The following is a 13,745-nucleotide window of genomic DNA, read 5'->3' as shown; positions in this document are numbered from 1 at the left end:
AGGTGTGTGTGTGTGTGCACTGTCAATTTAGTGTGGCTGCATGATGTGCTGTCTCTTCTCAGTTTAGGACAATGGGACCTGCTTGCAAAAATCTCAATATGATTCTTCAAGTTTATTTGTGCGCTTTAGTCCGTTTTGTGTAAGTGTGTGTGTATACATTATGAATGGATCAGTAGAATAGTTTGTTTTATTTATTAATACTAATATCTTAATATTATAGTTATAACTACTGTATTTGTGTGGGGGGATAGCTTTTTATTAAATTTGAGCTGTTTAGTTTTAATTTATATAAAATTATAAATTATTTAATTATTTTTAGAATCAACTTTATAGGAGGTAATAATATTTTAATAGTATTATTCAATATAATAATATATTAAATATTATTATATATATTTTAATATTTTTAATAATATTTTAGCGTTCATATTTTGACATCTTTAGCATTGATAATGTTAATATTTTTAATTAGCTTTGTAGGAGATGTAGGATTCATCAGAATGATTCACACCAAAAAATCTTGAGTTTTTTTTGTTTGTTTTGTTTTTTGAATGGTTCATTTAAAAGAACCGGTTTATGAGAGTCATTTGATCATAAATTGAGACACTGCTGGTGTGATGTGTTTTTGATTCACTTAAACAAACTGACTTATAAGAAATAATTGCTTGTGAATCAAACTGCACTGCTTGCACTGTTTTTGATTCACTAAAAAGAGCCAGTTCATAGGAGTCATTTGCTCATGAATCTGACTACACTGGCAGTGGTATGTTTTTGATTTACCAAAAAGAGCATGCCCATAAGAGTCATTCGTTTGTGAATCTTACAGAATATGTGTTTGGTGCAGAAAAGTGATGCAGCAAGTCCATAGATTACATTATATTTATGAAAATATATAATTTAACTCAACACGATACAGTATATGTAGATTAGTCCAGTGTCCCTCTAACAAATGCCCACACCCAAACCTTTTTTTTTTCTGAAAGTGTGTCAGACATATATGCATTTGTTTGTGCACATATGTTGTGGAAGGCTGTCATATATGCACGTGTGATCAATTAGCACACATCTCACGAGACTTACCATAAACCTGTTCACAGGACGTATGCGCTGCACAAAACGAGAATGTGTGCTACACTGTGCATGATTTGAGAGGTTGCGTGTACGTATTCTCTGAGCGGGTCAGCGCTAGGGCTTACCGCTGTAATACCGCCTGCATCCCGCGGGATGTGTTGCCGTGGTTACCGTGATGGTGGCGGCCGATCCTGGGCATTAGGGTTGTGGTCTGCTTTGCTACAGCCATGAAAACAAGCATGCTCAGCAGGTCACATGGCCCTCATCTCCGTCTACAGCAGGTCACGTGACCCTTATCGCTCTCTACACCCAGGAGGGCCATCGAACGAGTGGTCAGTCCTGGTAGGACAGTAGAAAGCAGATATTGCTTTGAATGAAAACGGCGTATTTGAGGCGTGAGGGGCCAGATAAGCTACAGCAGGTCCGTAGGGAAAGCCGAACAGGTCATCTGATAAGAGGACCCAGTCTCTCTCTCTCTCACACACACACACACACACACACACACAACTTTTCCTCATACACAGCTTCCAGCAAAAACAAAGCTGCGCTCCATCTCTCAACACTATGTTGTCGTTTTCTCCTTTTCTGCTATCCTCACTTCCTCTGTCCTGCTTTCTTTACACGCTTTATGCCTCCATTTCATGTCTGTGTATAGATGTAGAATAGCGCTGTTGAGTGATTACTGTGAGCTTTAATCAAAACCCTTTATACAATTGCCTCGCAGGTGGACCAGAAGTTGATTTATTATCATCACAGCTTTCTCTCTCTTCCGCAATCGCTCTCTCAGTTGAATTATTTAGAATTCACTTTAATTAAACTACCAAAGCAGGGCAAAATAACTTAAATATGGTAAATTATCATGCAGCTTTTTACATGACTTGATTCTGATAGGGTTTTGTATAAATAACCATTTTATTTTTTTATTTTATATTTATAATTTAATTTTATATTTAATAAAATGACACTTCAAGGAACATGCATTTGTGTCTTTAGAAAATTATTTGTTTCTATTTGATAATATACTGTATATATTATATTATTACACATTCCCAATATATATTTGAAAAAATTTTAATCAAACCAAATGAAATAAAATATATATATTTTTTTTTATTATTATTAAAATCATACAGATGACACTTCAAATCACATGTATTCTTTTTTTAAGAAAATTATTAATAAAATAAAACAAATAAATAAATAAATGGATGATTTGTATACTTTTGAGTTGCAATCTGACTTACCATGGTCCATGCTGGGGTTCCAACAACAATCAGTCGTCTGGAAGTCCCGAGAGAGACAAATGGATGGCCATTGTGAACCACGCATCATGAGAAAGAAAAGAAAGAACAGATAAGGTCCCTGGATATACTTGTATTGTACTGAAGGAGAGAGAGAGTGAAAAATAGACTGACCTTATCAAAGGACAAAGACTGAAAGAATATTACTCCCAAGACGATGTAAGACAATGAACTGCATTTGTGTAGAAACAAAAGGAAGAAGAATAATGCATAAAAAAACACTTCCTAGAAATGCACTGAGTAAATAAGATCTACATGAGGTTTTTTCTGGTTAATAAGGCGCAGCATTGTAAGTATTTTTCTAATGCATCTTTAATGAAGTTAGTATGAAGTTGATAAAGCAAGAAACATCGAATAACCTCAGACAAGTTGTATGTTTAATTACTAGGGTGATAGTCTTGCCTGGCCAGACTTTTGATTTACGCCATGAAGTCTCGTCCTCGTTGGAGCTTATTCCGGCCAAGATCCACCCACTTAGACAGGAAGAGACTGTCTGACCATTGCATTGGTCGTGTCATTTAAGGCTGAGACTACTAGGGGGATAAATGAGGCTTTGATTATGACTGATCTGAATGAATCCGGCACCCATCTCAGTTTCCACAAGCGACTAACATGTGTTTCTTTATCATTATTATTTATTTTTTTAAAACGAGCATGCACTCAGTGTTCACTTTGCCAAATTACAGCCTGCTAACTTGCAATACAGTATGATTGTTCTCTAGGGGAGAAATTTGAACTTTTGCATTGCCTTCCTTTTTCTGTTTTCCTTTCAAACTGCAACTTTAGATATCATTCACTTCCACTTTCAGCACTTAAATGATAAGAGAGCAAGACAGAGAGATGCATTATGCTCACATGAATGATTTGGCGACACAACAAACGTTTTTGAAGTCGCTTTGATAGAGTGTTCCTAATTATGCACCTATAGATACTAAATTCACCACAGCGGTTCTAAGCAGCTTGGCTGTCACTAATAATTGTGTTGTCGCTTAAGGTTGTTTTGGTTCCTCTGATCAGTTCTCACCCCCCTGAGATTTGACTTTCTGTTTTCACTGGATCCCAACTGAGATTTGAGGTTTGTCACATTCATTTTGATGCCTAATGCTTGTCTTGTAAAAGCAGTTGTATATTATTAATATTTAAATAATCTTATGAATGGCTACCCTTTATACGTTAAAACTTTAAAACAAAGGCGTGGTACAGGGTGTTCTCAATCAGTGTTGAGTCTTTTAATGGTGCATACTAATTTGTCTGTGGTTCGTTTTAACATGCTGTTTTTATGTTGCTTTGATACGCCTTTTATGGGTCTTGCTGTCTTGGTGCAAATGAGAGGGGCTGTATAATTCATGTTTACATTATTTTTCTCCTCCACACACAATTAATAGGACACCCAATCTTATAGTGAATACTCTTCCAGCTCTTCAGAGCAGAACACTGTTTTTTTCCTCAGAAAAAGTACCGTAGCTTCTCCACAGGTCCTGTAAACATGAATAAAGCCATTGAGAGTACGGCAAAATCCATAATAGAGGCTGAAACCAAAATATAGTCTCATTCTAAACTCATTTTTGTCATGAGCAAAGAATCTCCTTAATATCGGAAGGTCTCTGAACTTAGAAAGGTACAATATTGTGTCTACGAAACTCTGTGAGAGAGAGGAAACCTCAGTGAGAAATTCAACTGCATAATAAATCCTAATGCAAAACAGTTCAGGCCAATTAAGTGCAGAAAAACACCATATAACCACTGGTTCAACATTAGTTTTACCTCAAACTCATTTTCAGTGAGCTCACTTGGACACAATCCACTAGTCTGGCGGTGGTTCTGTCGTTTTAAGACTTCGCTAAATATAGCCGGCTGGCCGTAGCAGCGAGGCTGCGTGTTGGCATTTTTGGATAATTAGGGATATTTTTGATCATGTTTCACCACAATCCCTATTTATTCCGATCTGGTTTCTGTAACCAGCAAGAAAAAAGCTGACTCTAAGTTGTGTGGCTTTTAAACTTAGGTCAGGTAATATCAAAGCAGGGAAATTCTTTGGAAGTTTATCTAGACATGAAGTCCTCCAGGCACGTTTATTTCATCTCATGTAATTAGACTGACCTAGTAATTTGTATGGTACTCATGTGACCATAGGTAACTGCTGAGGGATTTATGATGACATGCATAACTAGTTTGTCCCTAGCTTGTTAGATACTGGTAGTCTTTAATTGCTTGTGGTTGGATTAGGAAAATACCAATCATTTAAATTATGGGTTAATTTTATTTATTTTTTATCTTTGAATATATTTGTGATCTACCATCGTTATTGCAAACATGAGCAGGGGTATAACCACCATAGACATAAATATATATTCAGAATAGTGGTTAATATTGTTTTAATGACACATTCTTTAACTTTTATTTGAGTATAACTTCCTTTTTCTGCTTTATTGGAGTGTTTTTAATGAAAACCATAAGTTGAAAGTTGGCGACAGAAGGAATGGGACTCAGGAAGTTGGTTGGGAACTCATTAAAGAAATATTCGCACATTGTGAAGCAAAGTTTAGTTTTAGTAAGTCATTATGATTAGTTGCTGATTATGCATTTGTTTTGCATGTGTATATAAAGCATATCACACGAGTGCATATGTTTAGTTTATGATGGCTTTATTTGTATAATGAACTTCACATAGGCTCAAGAGTATATTAAACAGACTAATGAAACTTTCCCTGATGTTCCTCGTGTTTAATTCCTCATAACTCTTTGGGGATGTTTTACTGTAAAACAGACAAAATGATTCAACTTTTTTTTATTATTTAAATTAAATGAATTTTGAGCCCTCAAATAGTTAAGCATCATAGTCAGAATGAAAGTGTCCACTCACTCCCGCTCTCTTGCTTTCTCTCTCTGTCCCTGAGAGGTTGAGATCTGCTTAAGTGCTCAAATGCATTTGGATGGAAAGTGACACACGGGCCGAGCAGTCTGTTGCTGTAACACATGCGTTATGGGAGATAGTGTTGTAGTACAGCAGCGAGAACAAAAGAGCCTGTTTTCCACTGATAGAAACCATCAGAAGACAGAGAGAGAGAGAGCGAGAGAGAAAGGGAGAGAGGGCTTGCTGACACCAGAATTCTTCAAGCTGACACAGGTGATGGATTAGATGTGTTATCCAGGCGGACTGGGGCTCAGAAAAATCTCTCCAAGAGCAGAAAGAGAGAGAGAGTGAGAGAGAAATACTGCTGCGTCCAACGGACCTGAAATATCCCTCCACATCTCACCACAGATAGAGGAAGAGAAAGACTCTCCTGCTGCTTTATCTATCTATCTATCTATCTATCTGTCGGTCTGTCGGTCTGTCTGTCGTTCTGTCTGTCTGTCTGTCGTTCTGTCTGTCTGTCTGTCTGTCTGTCGTTCTGTCTGTCTGTCTGTCTGTCTGTCGTTCTGTCTGTCTGTCTGTCTTTCTGTCTGTCTGTCGTTCTGTCTATCACTCTATTTATCATTTTATCTATTATTCCTTCATTCTGTCATTCAATGTATCGTTCTTTCCATTGTTTATTCTGTCTATTGTTTGTTCTGTCTGTCTGTCTGTCTATCTGTCTATCTATTGTGTTTGAATCCTTCTGTCTGCTACTAGTGAGTCGAATGTGGAAAAAGTTGAGGGTCAGGTTGGCCTTTTTTGACAGTTAACCCTTTCAGTTAGCATTACCCTCTCGCTTACTGGATAAGTGCTGGTATTTGACCTGTGAGAGCAGACAATTTTGAGGAATCCCCTTTAGTGTAATTGGATTCAGTGTGTTCAGGTGGCAGAGTCTCTCTCTCTTTCTGTGTGTCTCGACATACTGCATGAGCCTACACATTTTAAATGGATTACGGAAGATCTGAGATAGGCCACGGGACAGATTGCTCTGTCAGTCTGAGTTCTGTCTCTGACTCCCTCGCGCTCCCATGCAGACACATTTAAACAAGGACATTCATTGTGCACAAGTCCCACAGCGATTGGAAACGATATTCTTGAGGTTGGTGCTTTTCATAGCCTTTTTTATAGTGAAAAAAGAAAGAAAAATACATATGGGAAACGCATTCAGATTTTTTTTTTTTCTGGTCCTCTTTCTGCTTTGAACGTTCATGCTTAATGTGTTTTAGAGGTTACGCCTAACAATAAACAAGAGAGTAAATATTGTTGCTGAATATCTTTGAGCAGGTTTATGTTTCAGTGCTTCGTGTCGGAATTAAATTACCCTCTTACTGTTCTTCTCTTACGCCTGCCATCTCTGTCATGTAATTGCTTTAAAGGAAGATTGAATTGTGCTTTAATAATACTTTTAGAGGTAAACTGAGTTGCGTATCCCTCTGGTTGAGGAAGGGTTATGTGGATGTGAGCATTCAAGATGTTTGATTTGTATTCAGTACGTTTCTAGTACAAGAAGAGTTAGTTAACATGAATAATCTGAAATGGGATCTATTCAAAGCGAGGTACCCTAAAGGTTCTTTCAGATGTGGGTGCGCGTATAAAGTATTTCAAGTATTCACGTATAAAGTGCTCATGCACAGTGTGGGAGCAAGTGTTTTGCAGTATGTTATCATGTTAAACAGCGAAAGACTTTCAATACGAGTCTGGTTTCTCTTCAAGCACTTTTTTGTAGCACGCTTACATTCTCACATCAAAAGCATCCTCTTGGCATGAGCGTGTAGCTGGAAGGGGCCGGCAGTCTCAGAAGTCCCTCATACAAATACAAACACACACAAATGCACATAAAACAATATGTATACAAAGAGTTACTCATATATACTGTAGAGTGCCAGTGAATGAATATGTAAAATGAAATATTTGAAAGAAATGGAGAAAGAGACAGCATAGCATGCATATAAAAGTGAACTATATGAACTGTATATACATTAACTAGTATATATAAATGAATAAATAGCATTGCATTATATTGACATGATCTCAGTGCTGACTGACATGAAAACACAAGCACCTATAAAATGTACATCCTTATTTAAAATGGGCGAAGCACACAGAATGCTATGTGATTGTTGGGTGTAGTTCAGCGTGGGCTCTGCTGTCGGAGCATCTCTGAATGAGAAAGACAGCTGCACTTACACTGCAGCCAAAGGGACGGCAGCCATCTATAATGTACATACGGGACCAAGGGAGGAAAAGAGAGAGAGAGAATGTGCCAATAATGAAAATGTAATGAGCAAATGTTGCAGAAGCTTGTAAGGAGAAGACAAGTCTTTGAAAGACAGAACAGTGATGACAGAGCAAGACTCGAGCTAGGTGATCGACAGATCAGTGGTCGGGAGTAAGAGAAACTACAGTGCCCTCCACTAATATTGGCACCCTTGATAAATGTGAAAATAAATCTGCATTGTTTATCCTTTTGATCTTTCACAAAATTCTAACCTATCATTGAAGTAAAGCAATTGAAAGTGGGGAGAAAATCTCATGATGAAATAAATGTTTTTCTCTAATGAATGTTGGCCACAATTATTGGCACCCCTAGAAATTCTTATGAGTAAAATATCTCTGAAGTATATTCCCATTCATATTTACATTTTTTAGCACACCAGGGTAACTAGGAGCATGAAGTTGTCCAGCCATGACTTCCTGTTCCACAGGATTATAAATATGAGGAACACAAAGGCCAAATTCCCTTAACAATCCATCACAAGGAGTAAAACCTGAGAATATAGTTCTGATGTGCAGAGATTGTTGAGCATCACAAAATAGCAAAATAGAAAGTGGCTGTAAGAAATGAGTTAAAGCATTGAAAATCCCCATTTCCACCAAAAGGGTAATAATTAAGAAGTTCCAATCAACTAAAGATGTTAAAAGTCTGCCTGGAAGAGGACGAGTGTCTCGTCCTAATGCATGGTGAGGAGGAGAGTTTGAGTGGCCAAAGACTCTCCAAGGATCACAGCTGGAGAATTGTAGAGATTAGTTGAGTCTTGGGGTCAGAAACCTATCAAGCATCCCCTACATCACCACATGTTGTTTGGGATGGTTTCAAGGAAAATTCTCCTCACTCATCCAAAAACAAACTCCAGCAAATGCAGTTATCAGACACGACTGAAATTTCAAATGGCACTGACTTCTATGGTCAGATGAAACTGAAAAAAAATTGCTTTTTGGCAGCAAACCCACCAGATGAGTTTAGTACAAACGGGGATAAAAAGTACCCCATGTCCACGGTTAAATATACTGCTGGATCTTTAGTGTTGTGGGCCTGTTTTTCTGCCAGAGGTCCTGAAGCATGGCATCATGGATTCTATCAAATACCAACAGATCAAAAATCAAACCCTGACTGCCTCTGCTAGAAATCTTATAATGGGCCGTGTTTGGATCTTCCACCAGGACAACAATACTAAACAAACGTCAAAATAAACACAAAAATGGGTCACTGAGCACAAAATGAATCTTTTACCATGGCTGTCCCTGTCCTCTGACCTGAACCCTACAGAAAATGAGTGGGGTGAACTGAAGAGAAGTAGAACTAACATTAACATGGAGCTGTGAATCTGAAGGATCTGGAGGGATTATGTATGAAGAAAATGGTCTCTGATGTCTTTTCAGGTGTTCTCCAAACTCTTCAGGCATTATAGGAGAAAACTCAGAGTTGTTACCCTGGGAAAAGAACGTTGCAATAATTGGGTGCCAATAATTGTGGCCAACATTAACCAGAGAATTGTGGCCGACATTTCGCAATGAGATTTACCCAACACCCAACACCCCCCACCCCCACACACACACACACACACACAAACACACTTTCAATTGTTTTACTTCAATGATAGGTTGGAATTTCGTGAATTTTTGAATGAAAGAAAAAAAGGATATAAACAATGCATATTCATTTTCACAGCCGCCTTTGCTCATATTTACCAAGGGTGCCAATTTTGGATGGCACTGTATAAGAGAGAATCCATTTCCAAAGGCATTCTGGGAAATTAATGGATCAGTGTAGCTGAAGACATTGTACATATACCACTTAGAACAGGGTATCTGCTTATTATTGATAAAAAAAAAAATTGTGGGAAAAATGTCAGAGTGTGTCTATAGAGCGTTCTCCCATAATAAAATTAATTAAAAAAGTGATAAAAAAAATTATTACAAAAAAACTGAATGACTTATAAATGTGTGTATATGACTTTGTACATAATTCTTAAATAATTTGGTATATAATTTTTTTATTGTGTGTGTATCCACCAAGGGATCCTTATCCTTTAAAGCTGTGCATGCTTCCATCACCTTTACAATTCCATCCATAGAACCTACTGCAGTATCCATGTCTGATTGCTTTATAGTCCCCTGTAGGACCAGTGAACACAACATTTAACTCAACAACCAGCATGCCAGACCCACTTCCTGCCTGCAAATGAAGTATGTTCTTCAAAGTGCCCTCTGTGGACGACTGGACACACAGTTCTCCGTGACATAAGGTCCCTGCGGTGCGCGCGGCAGGTCGTATCAGGGTCATGCTTGGCCGAACAAGAGGAGGCGGGTCTTGTTGACTGGCTGATATGTTTTATGTATGAACACATTTACTGTTACGGCAGGACATCAGTGTGCTGTAAATGTCAGTTTAGTGGATTGGGAGTCTGCCGTTCACAGATGGTTTTTACATTCAGTGGAGTGGACTAATGCTTGAAAAGGGCTTTAGTGTACCGTGGACATTATCCCCCCCCCCCCCCCCCCCTCGGGCCAGAATTGTGTTGAATGACAAGTTGTTATTAGTTTTTGCCTTTGAACTCTGGTTGGTTTAGTTGAATGCTCTTTGGATCTCTGTTAGGGTCATCCTCAGTCGTCCTGGTTCTCTGTTGTTAAGCACTACTAGACAGACACATGACCTAGGACTGACCTCAGTCAGACATACACAGTCCATGCAGGACAGCCACAGTGTGTCCTGAGCTTTTAATTGTCTTTTGGGGTGGGTGAAAACAGTGTGTGGAGACTGTTTAATGTGAAACCTGTGATGTTTATGATTAGTATTTCATCTGATTTTATTGCTCTGAGACAACCTTTAGTCATTGTAATAATGTTTAAAGTCTAAAAATCTGTCTAAAATGGTGTAGATTATTAAAATATAATATATTGTATCAAATAATAATAATGTATCAAAAAAATAAAAAAATATGAAAAAACGAACAAAATTTGTAAAAAACGAAATTTTTATAGTTGGGTGTGTAGATTCAATCAAGGAGCAAACACACTGTCACCTGCGTGTGTGTGTGTGTGTGGTCACTTTTTTGTTGTCACCTCCATGTAAATCTTCAGGAATCTTCATTTTTTGTTCAAAGGACCTTGAACTTTGTTTTGCCTTTGCCTTTTGTATTTTAATCTATAATGTGTAATTAATATATATATATATATATATATATATATATATATATATATATGCGTGTGTGTGTGAGAGAGAGATATTGTACGACAATTACAATTCTGCTCATGATCGCATGTTTTCTTCTTTCTCTTTCAGATTCGTGTTGACGGTCCTCCTCAAGGTGGCGTCCAGTATGAAACTCTGCCGGTCATCAAAGACGGAAGCCCTATTCTCAGAGACATGGCCTTTTCCCTGGACTACAGCTACATCTACGTCATGTCAGAGAGACAGGTCTGAATATATACATGTATATGCTGTCCCCTCCCGTTGTCTTTCTTCCATCCATAACAGCTGTAGGACGGAGAGAACGTGACAGCATCCACTAATGAAAGAGCAATGGGAAGAGAGTAGAGTAGCTGTGTCAGTGAAGGAGAGAGTGATTGAGGGACCGCTGAAGGAGGAGAGATGGAGTGAGAACAAGGTCACTCTCTCTCTCGACAGCATAATGAAGAGAGAGAGATATGGAGAGAGACCCTGCTCATATAATATTAATACACACAACACTTCCCATGGGATGCATTGCAGACTAGAGGTGGGCGGTATGAGTCATTTTATATCACAGTAACCCTATACATCACAGTATTATGGAAAACCCGCTTTTTGCCTCAGAGTAAAAAAGGTAATAGTGACTATTTCTCAATAGCGACTTTAGTTCTTATAATTGCGGCTTTAAATCTCATGACTTGAATTTCATAACTGTGGCTAAAGTTCTTGTTTTTGCAACTTTATTTCTCACAATTGCAGCTTTATATATCACAGTGTGACTTAATTTAGGACAGATTGAGTTTTTATCTCACAATATGACTATATATCTGAGTGTGACTTTAGTCCTTATTTTAAACTTTCTCACAAATCTTTCCTTTTTTTTCTTTCGGATATGAAAATAGGCTGTAGCTCCAGAGGTTGTAGTTTTTTTTGTTTTGTTTTTACTGGAAATTCATACCAAACATATTTCACATAATAAAGCATATTTCACATAATAAAGCAGTAATGCTGCTTTACATTATGTAGCAAAGGAGTCTAAAGGAGTGTGTTGTACAAAAAATATATATATTAATAACAAAATAATCACTTAAAGAAAATCAGTTTAATTCTTTATTAATGCACCAAGTTACATTAACAGTTAATTTCGAGTTTGTTAAATACCTAAATATATAATTATTTGAACAATTGTTAATGCAATTATTTGTTCATATTTTAAAATGTGTTTAATGTAATTACTATTATTGTCACAGTGCAGACGAGGAGTAAACTCAAATAACAGTCTTTAATGAATCCAAGCCAGGCAAGGCAAGGCAAGATCACCGGGGAGTAACGAGTAGACCAGACGAAATCTAACTGAACAGACAGGACTTAAATACACAGGCTAATTACACAAACACAGCTGGACAATAATTAACTAATGATCACATTAAACATGGACAGGAAACAAACCAAATATGGACACAAGAGGCGGGAACACATGACACACATGATAGAGGTCTGACAATTATAGTATTTTTTGCTCTTTTAAATTGTGCTATGGATATACTGCACAGCATAGCAGAAACTCTTACAGTTGACACATTTCTCACTCTGACCAATATACTATTATACCGCCCAGCCCTATTTTAGACTATAAAATAAAGTGAAAGTAAGTAATAAAACTAGAGAGAGAAAACCTCTAAAGGAGAAAAGGAGAAAATTCTTGCTCTGCTCTGAGATGGATGACCAGGCCGGTTGCTTATATCTCCAGGCTTTTTTTAGCATCCATTCTAGAGGTTTGATATCCCCTCTGGGTGCCGCGTGGGCAGCGGGATGGGGTCGGGTGTGGCAGGAGGGAAGGGCCGGTAATGAGAGCAGTGGTTTAATGCACAGCGGGCTGACAGGTTCACATCATATCGCTACACTCGCGGCCTGCTGGGTCAGCCCCACTGGGCGGCACATGTAGTGGCAGATGAGAGAAAAATGAGGAGAAAGAGAAGGAGACTTGTTGAGTCAGCGAATTGTGTCTACGCACACATCCTGTCACCCTCACCAGGGATGTAGAAGTGAGCACAGCATTTTATCAACTTTGTGACTTGAGTCCGAGGCCCTTACATCACCCAGACCTGGTGACAATGTATTAACAGCAGGGATAGACTTACAAAGAGAAAAGATTTTTCTCTTTCTTTCTTACTCATACACTTACTCACTGTAAACACACTTTTTAAGATAAAAAGATATTTAGATTTAAATAAAGATTTAAGTAAACTTTGACCGCATGTGTGGGATGTTGTCATTTATCACAAAAAATATTTACTAGTAAACTAGTCAAATTTGGCAGGTTATGCAGCTTTTTAAAATGCTTGTTTCTGATTGGGCAAACAGTTGTGCCAAACTGTATAATAGTCCACTGGGACCAACTTGTTTTGCTTTGTTTTAAATATATGTCAAGGTAATTTTTATTATATAATTTAATATAACACTATATTTGTTTCACAAATAGGTCTTTTATATTTGAAAAATTATAAGTGCCTTTATATGGAATTGGAATGGCAATCACATCATATTTCGGGGGGTTTTTGGCATCAAAAAGTTTGAAAATAAATGTAGCTATTTGGCATCAGGCTGTGAAACCGTTTTTTGGAAGGTTTATTTGTGTGTGTGTGTGTGTGTGTGTATTCCTGTGAATCTCTTCACTTGCATTTAACAGTCTTTAAGGAATAGTATTCACTGAAACCTCAAAAGATTCGTCCCTCTCACGCAGTAATTTAGACCGATACCGTCGTAAAAGAGCCATAAGCATGTTCCATAATTTCTTCACCCTCTTTTGTCCTGTTTTGAGTGTTTCAGGTGATTAATTTAATATTACAGCTTATTAAACTGCCGTGTTGAGAGGCATCGCTGGGCTCAATGAGCTCTTTCAGTCTGACTCGGTCTCAATTGCTCTCGGAGGTATTTCTCTTCATAACGCCTGCTGTATCTTCTGTGAGTAGTGTTAATATTCAGGATGCAGGTGCGAGACGTTCACTTGTTGGGCTGAGAGGAA

The 13,745-nt window shown here is 37.8% G+C and overlaps 1 protein-coding gene across 1 annotated transcript in view; it reads left to right on the top strand.

Moving 5' to 3' along the window:
- LOC306859678 (plexin-A2-like) overlaps positions 1 to 13,745 on the top strand; it is a 187,396-nt gene that overhangs the window by 69,071 nt on the left and 104,580 nt on the right. The window contains exon 4 of the mRNA XM_079400847.1: positions 10,832 to 10,966. Coding sequence (XP_079256973.1) covers positions 10,832 to 10,966 — 135 coding nt within the window. The remainder of the gene's footprint in view (positions 1 to 10,831; positions 10,967 to 13,745) is intronic.

This window comes from Barbus barbus, assembly GCF_936440315.1.
Source record: "Barbus barbus genome assembly, chromosome: 40".
NCBI classification, from domain to species: Eukaryota; Metazoa; Chordata; class Actinopteri; order Cypriniformes; family Cyprinidae; genus Barbus; species Barbus barbus.
This window is presented reverse-complemented; position numbering and strand designations above follow the sequence as displayed.